The following is a 17119-nucleotide window of genomic DNA, read 5'->3' on the forward strand; positions in this document are numbered from 1 at the left end:
CTCGTTTTGTAATCCATCAGCGAGCTGCAAGAAAAAACAGTTCACGCTATGCCTCTGAGGACGAAACACGAGACAAAGAATTCTCTCGAGGAATCTGGCGGGTTCAAAACCACACTGCCATTGAAAATATTGACTTGACGAGCTTTGATGGATTTCAAATTCTAATTTGCGGGTGAAAGGGTTTTTACACTTGATTGGCTGAACAATTTTTCCTAAAGCTCTGAACGCTTTGTTAAGAGTCGAAGGCTGAATGCACCGGAACCACCAGGATCTACATACATAAAACACAGCAAACTAACTACATTTCCATATTAACAGTGACTGTTGGCTAATGACCTTGATCGTGTTGAAAGTCTATGTGGATAACTAATCTGTATTAAAGAAATGAATCACGTTTAGTTTCTCCTGTTCATGTCCAACTACAGCAGCCCTCAGGATTACTGTGATATGCTTCACATGTGGTGACACTTGTGATATGTGCTGACAAAAAAGCAATACATTATTCAGAACTATTGGGTCATTTCAGCCCGCACGTCCTGAATCCCAATCAAATCCAATTATAATCGCAAATTCAAACTCTGTAGCCATAATAAGATATGAGGCGAGATGCCTATATGGGTTAATGCTGTGTGCTGTGTGACTTTAGGGTCAAAGTAATATAATAACCAGTTTCCTCTCATTAATTAGCAAAGTGCAGCGATGTTAAGCCCAATGGGGTGTACTGCTCACCCAAAACCAGGGGAAATATTACACAGGCATCATGTCCTTTGGCATTTAAAAGCATATTCAGCAGTTTTTTATGTGAAACTCTAAACTAAAAACGATAGAAAAATGATGCAGTGTTTAAAGGTTGGAGTCGCTCTTGCGAGCATGAAATTATACCCTCCTGATGCAGGTTTATTCATGACCCTTTCTAAAACTACCTTTACATCCCAATGACTACTGGAGAGATAGTACTGTTGTTTTCCCTACACATGAGCTACATTGTTGTGATATTAGCATTTCAATACAGAGAAGAATAAAAATGTAAATGAGTGTGTGTAATGCCAACAAAAATTCCAAGAAATGCCAGGTTCGAGTCCCAGGGAACGCTATTTAATGAGCTCAAAGACTGCTGAGATAACAGCGTCTGCAACGTGAATAAAGGTAAACTAGTATAATATACCTTAGAGATGCACCGATACTAAATTTCTCCACCGATACCGATATTGATTGACAGGAAATATCGGCCCTCACTTCAGATCGCCAGTGACTGTGTCACTGTGTGTCGTTAGAAGGCGTTCCTAGCTTTGGTTGCTCTAGTAACATTTATAAACAAACCCTGCAGTAACTCAACCTTGTCGCATCGCTAGACAGGCCCACTTTCTGTCGCCAATGGTCACTGTCGCTCGTGCCGCCGGAAGCCACCAGCTCTTCATTGAAATGAATGGAATCATGTCGCTTTGTCGCTGGTGGTCTGAATGGGGCGTAAGGGTACAAATTCTGATATTGTTTGTTTTCAAACTGGCTTTACTTTTCAGCATTTCAACATTTTAAGCTTTGACCAGTGGTGAGTTGCTGTAAAAACATTATAATTTGAACTCATCAAAAATTAACTTAAATAACTTATAAGTCATGTAAAAACAAAACTGAGTTAAAATAACTTGTTAGGCCAATTGGAGTGCATACGTAAGGTATATTCCAAGGCTAGCCGTGCATTAAAATCCTTTGTGGAGGCCAAGAACCACCTGACCCGAAGTGCATTATCCCGCTTATACCATGGTCATTTGCTGCTATTGATGTTTACAGTGTAATTTTTGATCAGACAGGTGAAAATGAAAGTTATTTTCGTCAGTTAATTTCAAACATTGATCAAACTGACTGGAACTACCTGTGCATTAAACGTTTTTAATGCACACCTTCCAGCAAATCAGAATCAAGTATTCAAACAGACCATGGTATAAAAAAAACTAAGGCAGCAAAAAAAAACTACAGTGCATGGTACAGTATATAAACTACAAAACGTAACAAATGTCTATTCCCTGACTATTAATTTTGTCTAGTCCCGCATCCCACCCAGTTTTGTAACCTATTCATGGAAAATGGCCAAATAGAGAACAGTGTAGCATAGAGGTTAAAGACCTGGGTTAGTGACTAAAAGGTTCATTATAGTGCTCATGAGCACTTAACCTCAGGTTACTCCAGAGGGATTTATCCAGTAATATGTCGCATTGAAAAAAGCATTTTCTAAATGTCTACTTTTGCTTCTTATGTATGGCGCTGTGACCCAGCCACACATTTTTCAGTAATTCTACAGGGCTATAGGAAAAAAGCCAAGTTTAGATCTACAGCACAGGCTGAAGGCTAAAGAAGTGCTTCCACACCCACTCAGAGACTCCAGCTTTCCAGGCCCCATTGGTGAAGAACAATTAATACATAGCAATATCTGTCGTGACACATCCTGTCTGTGTATGGGAAAAACAATGACAAAACGCATGACCTTTGGATTAAAACTTAAATCTGAAGTGCCCGTATGACTCAGGATGAGTGCGGACCGGAGTACGTCTGAATTCATCACTGTCGGCATCGGGAGGCTGGCAGCCAACTGCACCTCTGAGTTAAAAACAATCCAGTGAAGCCAGTGAGGTCAGGGGCGATCCATAAATTATCCCCGAGACAAAGACTCTGCCACTGTGCATTATTTAAAGAAAAGATCAATACACTTTTACGAGTCAAACTCCACAGCCTATTCTTCTTGCTTATCAGCAAACTTCTAAACAGGCACTTTTACATGGTTCAATTATTCAAATCGGCCTTGAAATTGCTGGCTTCGTAAACATACAGGGGTCTTCAGATTTATTCTGCTACATCAACCCCCAAAGAGGCAATTTTTTTTCCTAAATGGCTATTAAAATTTCATGTTAAAGGTCATTAGTGTTTAAAATTTACTTAGTCATAGTAATTGATCATTCATCAAGATCAATTGAATTAAACTTTAATTCTTTAATTATCAAATGGTGTCCTGGCAGAGGACAGTCAGATACAAGAATATACGGGATCTAATCTGATCAAATTAAGTCATCTTTGACCGCTCTGGTCACACTTAACAAACAAGGGCCAGCTTTACGTGATAAACATCAGTGCATGGAAAGGCAGACCTTATTGATTTTTACAGAATAGTTTACTCAAAAATGAAGATTCTGTCAATATTCACTCATGCTCTTCTAAATCTGAATACTTTTCCCATTTTTCCTATGGAGCACAAAGCATTTAACATTCTATAATGAACGCAGCTGATCCCATTTTGTGCTGTACTCTAAGTCAAATAAAAAATGACACCTGTCACGCAAGGTGGATGTCAGTAGCTTCATCACTGGAGTTGCATCTTTTTACCTTAGAACAGAGTTCCTATAGTTTTGTTCTGATATGTTTTGTTTTCATGTAAATTTTGTTTTTTGCTTTTGTTACTTTTTCAAACTTTTTTATGTAGGTTTAATTCATTTTTTTAGTTTAAGTGCCTTAAAGGGATAGTTCACCCAAAACCGAAAATTCTGTCATCGTTCACCATTGACTACCATATCAGAAAAAAATGCTTTATACATTTCTTTGTTCAGTTGAACACAAAAAAAGTGTCAATAGTGCCCCAGAAACGTTTGGTTACAAACATTTTTCCAAATATCTTTCTTTGTGTTTAGCAGAACTAAAAAAAAAATGCACAGATCTGGAACAACTTGAGGGTAAGTGAATGATGACAGAATTTTCATTGGTGGGTGAACGGTCCCTTTAAGTGCCTTCAAATGTTGCCCCAGCAATAAACTAAAATAAGTTTAAGTTTTGAATAATGTTAAGGCATATAATTTATTTGATTACAATTAAAATACTTTAATAGCTTTAGTTTTAGTAAACTATAATAACCTTGCTTAAGAAAATAAAAACAATTTTGAGTAAGATGTGGTCTATGTCATTGTATAAAAAGAATCGTATGTTCAACATTGAACTTTTCCTTTATCCACAAGAAATTCCCTGACAATCATTTAAAAAAACCCAAATCACTTTTAAGCAAAGAAGTGTCACACCCCAATTCAACTTCGCAAAGGTGCCCAGAAGAAAAGCACTGATCCTTCGGCTCCGCTTTAAATGTTGATCAAAACCGATCCGAATCTAGTAAGGCTTAAGAGTTAAGCCGCGAGCATGAAGAAGACTTCAATCTACGGCTCTCTGCGGGGAGTGACACATGCAGACCTCTCTGATACCCTTCCTTGCCAAACAGCGATGGCTGCGAGGAATTCCACTATTGCTCGGGGAGAATTAATCAGGCATCATTTTCATTCACCACAGGGCCCTCAATGATCTCCGACTGCAGATGACAGCACGTCTGCCTCATAATCAACTCCTTAATCCACTGAGAACTTCAGTTCCCACAAGTCCTCGCGAGAGATCCCGAAATCTTTGCGCCGAGACGAGAACAGAGACGCCGCGTCCTGACGCCATTTAAAAAGATAAAAGAACTTTTTACCTGGCCTTTTATCTGTGCTATCTGACCTTTAGCTAGTGAGAGGGATGGCTGCCATTATAAGCTCTTTTTTCCCTAAATGATCTTTGCTGTAGGCCACGCAGACCTTTAGCAACCTTCAGTGTTCAAAGGACAGAATCCCCATTAGCTGCCTAGTATCTCACTCTGTAGCAGACAAATCCTGAGAGGAAGCTGACAAACAGCAAAACGATGAGATCAAAGCATGGGACGGGTCTACTAAACACCCAAATATCCCTAATGAAGCCAGTCAATCCTTTCACTTTTCATCTTCTTCATTTTTAAGTTGTTCTTCTTCTCTGACATGTGAGGTACCACTCATTCAGTCAATATCCTATCTGACAAGATCCTCAACCAGGACTACCACCCGCTTATGTTTCCCTCACAGAACTAAACAAAATTACACATTTTAGGCCTGCCAACAAGTTCAGCAGTCCCAACACACTATTCATTTAAAAAGCTTTTTCTAAATGACTAAATGTCATTTAATTTTGGACACATTTTTATGTATAAGAAAAAATATGTATAGCGGTCATGAAAAACAAATATTTAAAAAATATACAAAAAGAGAGTGAGAGCAGCAGCTGCAAAAAATGAAATAATAATAATAATAAGCAATTAAGCAAAACACTTAATATAAGATATTGTTAAGTCTTGCTTTCAGGAAATAGAAACATTAAAATAAAGTTTGTTTAAGTGCAAAACAAGAAAATGTCTGCAAGTGGGGTATGAAAAATAAATGTGAATGAAGTTGACTAAATTCAGAATAAAAGTTTGTGTTTACATAATATATGTATGTGTACTGTGCATACTAATTTTGTATTTATAAAAACATACACAGATGCATATATTTAAGAAAAATATAAAATATCAAAATGAATACACAATTATATATCATTTTAAATGATTGGTAAATAAACAAATCCATGTAAATATGACCTAAATATGTACGTGTATAAAGACAAAATTAATATGCACAGTACACAGACATATATTATGTTAACACAAACTTTTATTCTGGATGTGATTAATCATGATTGATCGTTTGACAGCCCAAGTGTTAAGCCATTTATTTTTTATTTTTCACAAAACAAAATTAAAAATATTTTTTTGCAGTGCACTTTTAAGCTGCGTTCTGTTTGAAACCAAAGATTACTTTACAGACTAATATCTTGGGTTGAAGTCCATTGACGTCAAAATGATGCAAAATCATACTCAAAAGCATAAATAATAAATCATTATCATAATCTTTCCATTAGGAATTGGGTTAAGGTAATGAAACTTTTAAAATTTTACAGTGCTCTAAAAGGCTTAAGATGTCTGTCTAAAGATGATTAAAGCCAAACGTACAGAAAGAAAAATCAAGGTAATCTAGTCAGCCTCACAACAAACCAGCCTGTTGTTGGGCTACGAGCTGATGATCGTGACCCATCCCCACATTACACCCATATTTCACACGCACACACTCTCTGCCCGCTTCACACACGCTGAACCTTACGGCCGGGCACTGAAGCAGAGCATGGACAGAGCACTAGAAGTAATTAGTGATCTTGATAATGGGCTGAGGCCAAGAAAGGTTGCGGCTGATCTGGCCTAATTGCTCAGATCCATGCCAGCCGTGGGTAGGACACAGTGCCGGATAATAGCCCTGGCATGACGAGCCTCTCTTAGCACAAAGCCTTTCGTTTCACAGAATAACCGTTTTCATCTGTGCCTCTGGGGAAGAATGGAATACAAAACAAGTAAGCAAAAAAAAGTCCATAGGAGCCCTGCAACTCAAATGTGATGAGAATCATTAGGTATTCAGCATCTAGGCGTGAGGGACAAAATCTGCCTGACATTTCATAAGGCACCTTTGCTGAAACACACCCAAACGCAATAAAACAGAGAAGTGTCTAAATTTGGTTTAAGCCAACAGAGCTTTTGATCTTGAAAAGAATGATATAGGTGAAGACGTGGAATTACTTGTGAAAAGGTCACTGATTTACTGACAGAAAGCTCGGTGTGACTCGAAATTTAAGATTTGTTTCATTCGAAACTAAAAGTGCTTGTTGAGCCTCGGAGTGTGTGTCACAGAGCGACACCTCCCCTGTTCCTTTAGTCGGCTCCCTGTAGCCAATGAACATGGAGCTATGGAAGCCCTCACGGGTCCAGAAGGGGAAAGGGGAGGGAATCGTGAACCGCCTGACCCATGCATCAAATCTGAAAGCATGTGTCGCAGCTAACAGGCTAGGACGGCAAACTGCCATGCCCTGCCATTCCAGAGGGACACCATGCGGCTAACAAAGATGCAGGCCTTCCACACCCCGGACCAGGATGTGCCAACCCTTCATCCACCTAATTCGGCACTCCAATGACCTTCACCATACCCAGTAACCTTTTTTTATTTTTCACACCACATTCCTATGATAATAATAATAATTAGACCATTTTGGAAGACACAAACAACATAGGTCCAGAAGCACTTCCTGTTTAGTTTTTTTTAACATTACACAAACGTAAGAAGAATATACAACCAACAGAACATTTGGAACTGCTTCTAAATGTTAAACAAACATCTTTAAAACTTACATTTAAACATTTAGCAGATGCTTTTATCCAAAGCGACTTACATTGCATTATACTATACATTTGTTTCGGAGTATGTGCAATCCCTGGGATCCAACCCATGAACTTGGCATTGCTAACGCCGTACTCTAACCACTGAGCCACAGGAAAGCTAATTATATATTTGATATGAAATAATTACAATAAAGTGAAACAGGAAGTGCTTTTATACCAGTGTTGCATACATCTTGCAAACCAGCCTATACATATTTTTCCTTTTATTGTCTGCATACTGTTCAAAGTGCAAAGAATGTTGACACCACAATTAACCCTCCAAAATTCACCCTTTGCCATCAATTCATCTACTCTGGTTTGCATCACACCTGACTTTAGAGTCCAAAACAGACATGGCATCTCATGATCGGGATGGCCAGCGCTGATCCCAGGGCAGGAAGTACAACATCCAAAATGTCAAGGAGAGACTTACCTAGAGGCAAAGAAAGAAAAAAGCAATTAATGCACAAATCCACAACATTTCAACCACATTTTGTGCAGGAAACGAGCATGAGAAAACGTGAGACTAATATGTCCTCTTTTCTGACCTCGACACTCAGTCATTTCTCCCAATGTCCCCAAACTCAGATTAACCCCGCGCACCGCTAACAATCTGACTGCGAGGCACAATTAACGGAGAACTTCTGAACCGCGTGCAAATATTGCAACGAGACGCCGAACGCTTTATTTCCCGCATAACATTAAGGCCCTGACTGATTAATAATTTATCGTAAAAATGCATCTTGAAATTAAAGCCCTTTTTCCGAGCGGCGGCAGGCAGAGAGGTTGTTTTGAAGGATGGAGAAGCTGTGTTGGTACTTAATAACCCTGACACATAGGGATTGCAATTAAGGGTTCACATTATAATCTGCAATCTTGTTTTATTAGGTGGATGTGATGGTAATAACTAGCGTTTCGCATAGATAAATCCAGCAGCGGTTAACCCCATGACTGTCCACCAGGATGCACGCTGCTGATAAGAAGCTGAAGACGTGCGAAAGAAGAAACTCCTTTTATATCAAGGTAGCAATCATGGCTGTTCATCAAAAACATAAAAAAGCATGCAGCACCTTACATCAATGTCAGCGCGCGAGTTTTCATAAGGGCTTCATGCATAATGCCTCACATGAAAACTGCACTTGCCGACACGGATGAGACCTCAAAGAGCAGAGAAAAGTAAAACGGGAAAAAGAGTGGGAACTTTGCAAAAGTCTGCAGGGGAAAAGCCATTTAAGGCACCGCAGCAGGATGCGTTGGCTGATGAGCCCACAGACTCGACTGAAGCCGCTCGCTCTTTCTGTCTCACAAACACACAGAGACAAAAAACACAGAAGTGTTGTGTGATTTCTGCTTCTTGTTTTTATGAAGTGCTCTTTGAGTGACACTGCTGCCTTTTTTTTTAAGTCGCGCACAATAATTCTGACATCTAGGTTTCAGACGGAGAGAACGTTCGAGCCCAAGACGTGTAACATGTCTGAAATAGCAAGCGGGAGGCGCTCGGTGAGTGACAGCTAAATGTTTTGAAGGGAGAAGCTAACAATGATATGTGATGTTTCATGTAATGAAGACGTTGATTCACTTTGGCATAGAGCAATTACAGGAATCGTAGCATTCCGTACACCGGAAAACACAGTGGATGGGGAATACATATTACAAATTCAATCCGTATGAATGAATGTGCTTCAAGGCCTCAAATTTGGACTTTGTACAGTGAATCGGACACTTCACATCTGTGCTTATTTACGTATACTGTATGCATGAGCATTTATTTAAAGTGAATTCAAGCTATTTTTGTAATCGGTTTCCTAGGACTTGAACCCTTGACCTCTGCGCCTAGCATCATGTTCTGCCAGTTGAGCTACCTGTTGCCCACAGCTCAGTTATGGTGTGACAGAAAAGCATTTTTTGGAACTTTTCCTCAATACAAGTTCAAATATTACTGTTGTATTGCTTAAAAGTGAATATGAACTTCACTTTTAAGCAATGAGGTCTAAAAAAATACATTTACATTTACGCATTTTGCAGACGCTTTTACCCAAAGCGACTTACATAGCATTGTACTATACATTTGTTTCTGACTATGTGCAATCCCTGGGATCGAACCCATGACCTTGGCCAGCTGACCCACAGGAAAATACACAATATACACAGAGCATCTTTTCTGTTATTTTGACCTGTTTTCATATTCTGCAAATAAATGCAAATAGAAACAACATTTTTATTTAAATCTAAACACATCGCTATAAATAGTAAAATTCAGAAAAACTGAAATCTTTTGAAATGGTCTCTTATTTTTTTCTGCAGCTGTATATATTGTGTGTGTGTTTCACAGAGGAAAAATAAAGAAATATGCAGGTTATAAAGAACATGAGAGTGAATAAAAGATAACAAAATCCCACAATCTTACACAAGACGTATGTTAACTGTTGAAAAAAGTAGTGCAATGCTTTTTAAACAAATACATTATTCAAAAACCTACTGCAGTTAAGTACCTAAATATTTGCATGATTATGTCTCATGGTTATCTCTTGAATTTGTTCTAGATCCTTAGATAAGATATGACATGTCAGTGCCTCAGAAGTCTGTCTGAAAGCCATTTCCTCACATGGAACCTTCACATGCAAAATGCTACCTCTTATGTCACTGGCTAGCTGACTGACCGGCAAGACTGTTGCCTTAGGATTCAGACACGAGCCTTTATGGGTAAAACTTTTTTAATGAGGAAAACATTACAGAGAGCACCTTAAAGTCAGCCTGAGTTCGTTTCGCTATGACTGCAATCGAACAGACCGAAAAATACAGTGAGAGAGGAAGAGAAGAAAGAAAGACAGAGATTGGGAAAGGTTTGGAAGCACAGACAGCCCGTGACAGAAAAAAACACTCTGGTGAACAACACCTACTGCTGACAGCTTATTTGTGACTTGATGTGTTCACTGGCTGAAAACTCTTCTGTTGAGTCGATAGAGCTGGGAATTACTCTCTTTTGGCAAACAACACCTTACACTATGGAAGACGGCCGTGAGAGCGGCACACTACCTGAACGCTCAGACTGCGTATCAGTCAAGGGAACAAAGATGGTGTAAACATGCAGTACATAGCAGAAAGTATGCTTTCAAATCAATGGGACCTTAATATCACAGATACCAAATCTTAAAGAGATAGTTCACCTAAAAATCATTTACTCACCCTCTTGTCATTTCAAACCTGTAGGATTTTCATTCTTCCGCAGAACACAAAAGATTATATTTTCAAGAATTTTGGTAACCAAAAGGCGGTGGTACCCTTTCACTTCTATTGTTTAGACACAAAACCAATGCAAGTCAATGGGTACCACCGTTTTTGGTTATAGACATTCTTCAAAATATCTTCTTTTGTGTTCTGCAGAAGAAAGAAATTGTTTCATTTACATGAAAGTCCTAGAGTTAGTATACATAGTTAGTCATTTAAACTCTTAAACATTAAGTTCATACTTTTAAAAGGGAATAGTAGTCTCCCCTGGAAAGCGCACTTAGCATGCAGTGTGCAAACTGAACCAGCCGTCTCCTATCAAATAGAGCCAATAATTAGCACGCAATCATTAGTGGACGTGGAATCGTCTCTAACTAATACTCATCAACCTCCGAGCTCCGCTCCGTGAATTCATATCCCTTTAAAAGTTACAAATTGAACGTGTAATAGATTCCCACTGATATGGGCATATTGGAATGGTGCATATTAATGATAACATTAACCAGCCACCATCACACTACATTAAAATATTAATGAGCTGTCCCAATGAGAAAATTAAAATATTTAATGTGTTGGTTGGATATTCTTCCACAGAGCTCTTGTTTTCCGTTATGGTCCCAAAAGGGAAAGAAGGGATATTTTTACTCAGGAGTTTATGTAGATCTCTCTGCATTCTGTGTGAGAAATTCTGATGTCTTTTTCTGTGTTAGTTCAGTTAAACTTGCATTCCTGCACGCACGCACACATATTCTTTCACCATTCGGGCTGGAGCAAGCATTCATGGCAGGAGAACAGCTCAGGCAAATGAGTCTTTTGAGGGCCGAATCAAAGCGGAGTGACATCTGGAGTGGCCTACATTTCAGTGCGGCTAATAGTAAGAAGAGTCACTTGACTTTGCATATTATCAATTATAAAATGCCTCTTAAAGTAACAAAGAGCAGGTTGTTACAGAATTCAAATGATAATTTTCAGATGAAGAATTTTGGGTCATTTTCTAATTTTAGTTAATCTCGGTTAACTATTTGCAACCAAAGATGATTTCTACCAACGTCAAAAAAACGTATACAGTTATTCAGTCATTTATTTCTTGCTCGCCGGTGACTGGGTTGTACACCCTTACAGCATCCTGCACAATGAGCCAAGCATAGAGGAAGAAGTCAACAAGAACAGCAAGTTAAAATAATCACCTGCTTAGTATTCAGCATCTCTAACCTTCATACTAAACCGCACACTTCACAGCCAAGGCGAATTCAAACCCAGTACGATCGGCCTATGTGAACCACAGTGATGCACTACAATATAAGTAGATCTAAATTTTGGATGGCATTCCAAGGTCCCCTCAGGCAGGATCCCTTCATGCTGTAATGTTTGGCTTTGTTGGTATTAACTCATTAGCATCAAAGACTTGGGGCCGAATACACTGGCTGGTACCACATGAGTTCGGGAGTCTCTTGGCATCTGTAGTCAAGGTTTCAGCAAGGCCAAGCAACAGCGGTGGCAAAAGCCCTGATATGATAGGACAAGGCCAAAAACATCAGTCGTCCTGCTCTTTCCAGCTTCCATGTTATAGACGGTTTCAAAGGAACAACATAAACAAACGTTACTGCGCATGCAGGCTTTTGTGGCCCACACTTAACTTCCGGTACACATCCGCAAAGATTAGAGTCCCTTTAGATTATTTCTAATAACAAGCAAAAGACATGACAAGTAAATTACATTAGCTAGCAAGTTAAAAGTATGTCTAGCCAGTATTATTTTGGATTACCAGTAGAAGAAATGCTACTTAAACGCAAAAGTTACACAACCGGTTCAAACTGAGTAAATGAATAAAGAGCAAACTGAATAAAAAGCAAAGATGTCAACTTTCCAAAGCTGGACATCACCTTTGGCCACTACTTTACTGTATATGACTGTCTTCAATGAACATCTCAGATGCAATTAAAGGGGTCATATGGCGTGAACACGTGTTTTTATGTGTCTTTGGTGTGTTATAAGTTGCCCATGCATGTATTAGACACGTAAAATTGCAAAAATTAAATTGTGGGAACAAAAGATGCATTCTATCTGAAAGCGAATGCTCACTCAGACCTGCCTGAAACACCTCGTGTAACCACACCCCCACAAATCTACGTCAGTTCGTGGTATGAGTTGACTAAGACTGCCCAAATGTATACGCAAGTAAGGTGGTGTACCTGTCAGTACAATTGCTTTGGAACCTGATGTTCTAAATATGGTAAGAGGCGTTACATTTACGTCACACGCTTGCTGTATTCGACCAATCACTACGCACTGGCCAATCATAGCACGCCTCACTTTTCAGAGTGATGAGCTTTGTTAAAAATCTGCACTTTTCAGACAGGCGGGGCAAAGAGGCGATACAAACATGCGGGGTATGTGGGAAATACAGCGTTTTTAACCTTAAATAGTATACAGTATACACATTGCATTACATCTAAAACAAACAATAATATTCGTTTTAGCCGTGTCATATCAACCCTTTAAAAACATCACAAGTAAAATGACAAAATGCATAACAAACTTAATTTAAAAAACCTCTAAATTGTCATTTACAACATTCACCCTCTTGCCGGCAGAAAGGCAGGCTGCATGGTGCTGATTAGCGGTGATGCAGGTCCTGCGCTCTCCAAGTTCACACAGCCCTTTCTAGTCTTCTTTCAGCCTTAAAATCCCTCCATCTCCCGTGTCAGATCCCCAACCTCCTGACCTCTCCCACATCTGCAAGGTCCCGTCCAAATTCACCCGTCACTCACATCTCCTCTCTGACATCTCCCGGCCAATGGCAGCTCGGCTAAGATTGACGGAGACAGCCACAACTCACCGGGCTGGAGACTTATCACCAGCATGCAGCTTGTAGAGACTGGGAGAGCCGGCGCTGCCAGTTTCACATCACAGCCAGCATGCTTGCCCATTTTTCCACTGCTTTCAACAACTACAACATTTGTCAGTAACCGCTGAAAGAGGCAGTTAACCGGCTAGGTATTTCTCAGGAGAGCTTCTCGCCGAGTATTTACACATACCGGCAGATGATCTTTTATCCCTGCTCAATGCTTTCAATCACGGTATGAAATTGAATTACACATTCAATGGAATACGTCGTGGTTGCATAACAATTTCGCTGAACTTTTTAAGTGTTGGAGAGACGGCGTGTGAAGGCGGAACTTTCATAAGACGCGGCAAATCACAGGGCAGGATGCCGAGCCGAGCTTGTTCTGACAGTCAATTAACTTCAACGGAGACAAGAGATAAAGCAAAGGGTGCGAAAAACCTGACAAATTTCTTGTTTTATAATGCTGCTGTCTTGAAAGTGACTGGTCGTGATATTCAGAACCTCGTGGCGGGTGGTTAATCCTCAGGGTGAATGCGATCGGGCTGTAATTGCAAACCCCTGACTGGTGTGCCAATTCTGTGCCTTTCAACCCTGATGACAAACTCACCCTTTCACTGCATTAACAACACCATTTTGCTTAACGACACATGCGCCGTCCTGAAGCGTGGTGAGATCCTGGCCTATCTGCTCATCATTTTAAAGCCAGCAGAGACAAAAGAACACAGGTGTGTGTAAACACAGTTAAAATAAGGCCGCAGCAGTGTTGACAAACATCTGTAGACCGGGATGCACGAAGCAGGAAATGTCCCTCTGCAGAATTTACGATCGATCCTGCTTGATTTCCCTGCGAGTCAAACAACACCAGTCAATTGCCCTGCCAGTGGACTTCACGTGATTCTGCAATTGCCAGGGGTCCGGTGAAACAATATTAGGGATGCACCGATATGTAAATTTTGGCTAATATTTTTAAAATATTTACTGAAAATATAGTGTACACAACAACAAAAATAAAGTATAATAATAATAAATATACTCATAATATATATATATAAATAATAACTCTTGTTGTTATTGTTATTAATAGCAATTATGGTGTTCATAATAGTTAAAATAATTATTAATAATAGTGAATAATAATAATAATAATACAAATGTTTTATTATTATATTGTTATTATTATTTATTAATTATTATTATTATTATAACTATTATAGACACCATTGTTGCTGTTAATAACAATAACAACATCTTGTTGTGTTTGTTGTATTAATAAAAATAAAGGTGTATGTACATAAACTGAAAGAGGAACAGTGGCGCTCCCTCAAATTTACTATAAAGCTTAAGAAACTAGACATTCAAAATAACACGGCAACAATAATCATTAAATCTTCACAATACTAATACATATAAGCACATGTAAGATTAATAACCTAACCACTAGCATGGGCAGTAGCTACAGTGATGCTCCCCTTATCAAGCACCACTAATAATTTAAACATCAATACTTCAGGCCTCAGTGTATTCATTCAATATGGTAACACTGGAGTATAGCAACACCACTGTTTCGATTTCTTCCATCCACCTGCATTTCCCAATGCCAACATAGCCTCAGGATTTACATACCCACATCCACCTGTTCCACAGATATTGATCAGCTCTTCCGAATGTTCTGTTAAAGCTAACAACCTCCAGAAGGATGATGTACTGTATGTTGACGCCTGCTTCTCCATTCACACATTGGAGCAGTGTTGGGTAAGTTACTCTGAAAGAGTAATTCATTTCTAGTTACTAATTACATATTCAATAGTGTAATTAGATTACTGTACAAATGACTCTCTCCACAAAGAATTTAATTACTTATTACTAAGTACTTTCTACATCTTATACCAACCTTGATTAGTTAAGTGATTCAAGGATAGACAAGAAACGGCTTTTAATTTATTCAAATAAATAATATAAAACTACATAAAGTACTCTTATTATCTGACTTAAGTATTACAAATGTGAGAAAGATACATTAATGCATGCATTTTAAAGTTAGACTTTGAATTTTTATGTCAATTCCACTATTTATATACACTTCAATTAAATCTGAAGTAACTAATTAAATTACAGAAAAAATAAGAGTAATCCCTTACTTTACTTTTTTTAAGGGAAAAGTAATTAAATTACAGTAACTAATTACTTAGTAACTAGTTACACCCAACACTGCATTTAAGTACAGCTTCTCTCTCTGAAATAAAACAGCTAAATGCGTAAGGCCTTCTTCAGCCTGCTACAAAACAGAAAAAACATCATTTACCAATTCATTCCTATCCTCCTCTTTATATTACCGTATACAGAGCTTAAAAAAAGCAACAGATTCAACGGCTTACCACCATAATGAAAAGCACTTCTGTAGAGATGTGCGAAAGCGTAAAGCCTACAGTACAGTTTTATGACTGCGCCATTATGTATTATCTCACTTAAACCCAAATACAGATCTATATCTGCTTAATTACCTCACGAGTGAATTGAAGCAAAGCCAGAAATGATTTTTCGCCCCTCCCTCCAAAAGCCGAATGAGATTGAAGCGCTTCTGAAAGCAACAGTCTATTTTAAAACACGTCAGGATAAGAAATTTAAGGACCATTTTACTGACAGTATCTCCACTGCTGGAGGCGCTTCCTTGTCACAGATGGCAGACAAAGGTGAAGTGTTTAAAGTGGGATTAGACTGCTCCTTTACATGTATTGTGTTGTTTGAAGCCCGTGTGAGTGGACTGCTGTTCTGGAAAACCACTAGGACTTTTGTTTTCGGCCCTTTTGAGAACCCTGCAGAGCCGGATGTAGGAGCAGTCAGACGTTTTGACTTAAAAAAGAAAAAAGCAAGCAAAGCCCAAAAACTCTAGAAACAGGAAACATTTTCATGTTACTTGACCATATAAAATAAATGACTTCCACCCGTCATCAAAGCTGAGGGTAGAATTTAAAAGTTCTGTAAGAAAATGAAAGTGTGTTTTTCTTATACTTTCTTTTTTTTCTAATTCAAAATTACCTATTTCCCATTTTAAACCGTTTTAACCACTTCTTGATGTCTGTGATCTGTCAGATCACATGACAGAACCTTGTGACACATACAGCACTAACCTCCCTTGATACAACTCTACTAAAAGGGAAAAATAGCTTTCATCTCAAAATTCACAGAAGCCCGTGGACTACATGCTGCAGAACATTAAGGAGATATCACATCTTAAAAATAAGAGATGAATGGTGTTTGCCAGAAGGTAGTACTGCAAGCTTTAATAATGTTCGGGTCTTTCATTGTGTTTTGATCCTATACATACACAGAAAAACAGAACAGAAAAAAACTGAAACAGAAAAAAACTTCCCGGACATCCATTGTTAGACATACAGATGATCCCTCCCAGAATTCAGGCCATGGGATGAGCCATTGTTAAAGGAACAGTTTACTTTGTTCTTTGTTCTAATTACTTTGTTCTAATGAATAAAGAGAAAGATATTTGAACGAATCAGGGCTCGACATAAAGGACTGCCTGATGGCCCGGGGCCAGCATGGGAGATCCTGTCACTTGCCCGATCGGGCCAGTGCTAAATCGTCATGGAAATTTATCATTTGTACGTTTTTAAGACTTGCCTATTTAAATATTCCCAAGAAGATGCAAAAGAGGACTGGATTCGCGCAGCCGGAATGCCGCATCAGACAACGCGCAAAATACTGAATTGAGTTCTCTTTCACGTCTTCTTACTCTTAATCAGACATATCGACACAAAATTATGCCAAAATGCCAATATTACCAAGTATACTTGTAAAAAGTAATCAATTATGTCTAACGGGAACAAAACGCATGTGGAAACAAAACACGTGTGTACATTATATTAGATCCGTGCTTCTCTTAAAGGGGCAGCAGCATAATAAACATCTCAGTTTTG

The 17119-nt window shown here is 38.8% G+C and overlaps 1 protein-coding gene across 6 annotated transcripts in view; it reads right to left on the reverse strand.

Moving 5' to 3' along the window:
• Positions 1-17119, reverse strand: part of cadm1a (cell adhesion molecule 1a) — a 269351-nt gene that overhangs the window by 116729 nt on the left and 135503 nt on the right. The window contains exon 1 of one of the 6 annotated variants that reach the window (XM_057359683.1): positions 7441-7515. The exons of the other annotated variants lie outside the window; for them this stretch is intronic. Within the exon in view, the coding sequence (XP_057215666.1) occupies positions 7441-7471 (31 nt within the window). The 5' untranslated portion in view covers positions 7472-7515. Of the gene's footprint in view, positions 1-7440; positions 7516-17119 lie in introns of those variants that run through there. 6 annotated transcript variants of the gene reach the window in all.

Source organism: Triplophysa rosa, linkage group LG19, assembly GCF_024868665.1.
Source record: "Triplophysa rosa linkage group LG19, Trosa_1v2, whole genome shotgun sequence".
Classification (NCBI taxonomy): domain Eukaryota; kingdom Metazoa; phylum Chordata; class Actinopteri; order Cypriniformes; family Nemacheilidae; genus Triplophysa; species Triplophysa rosa.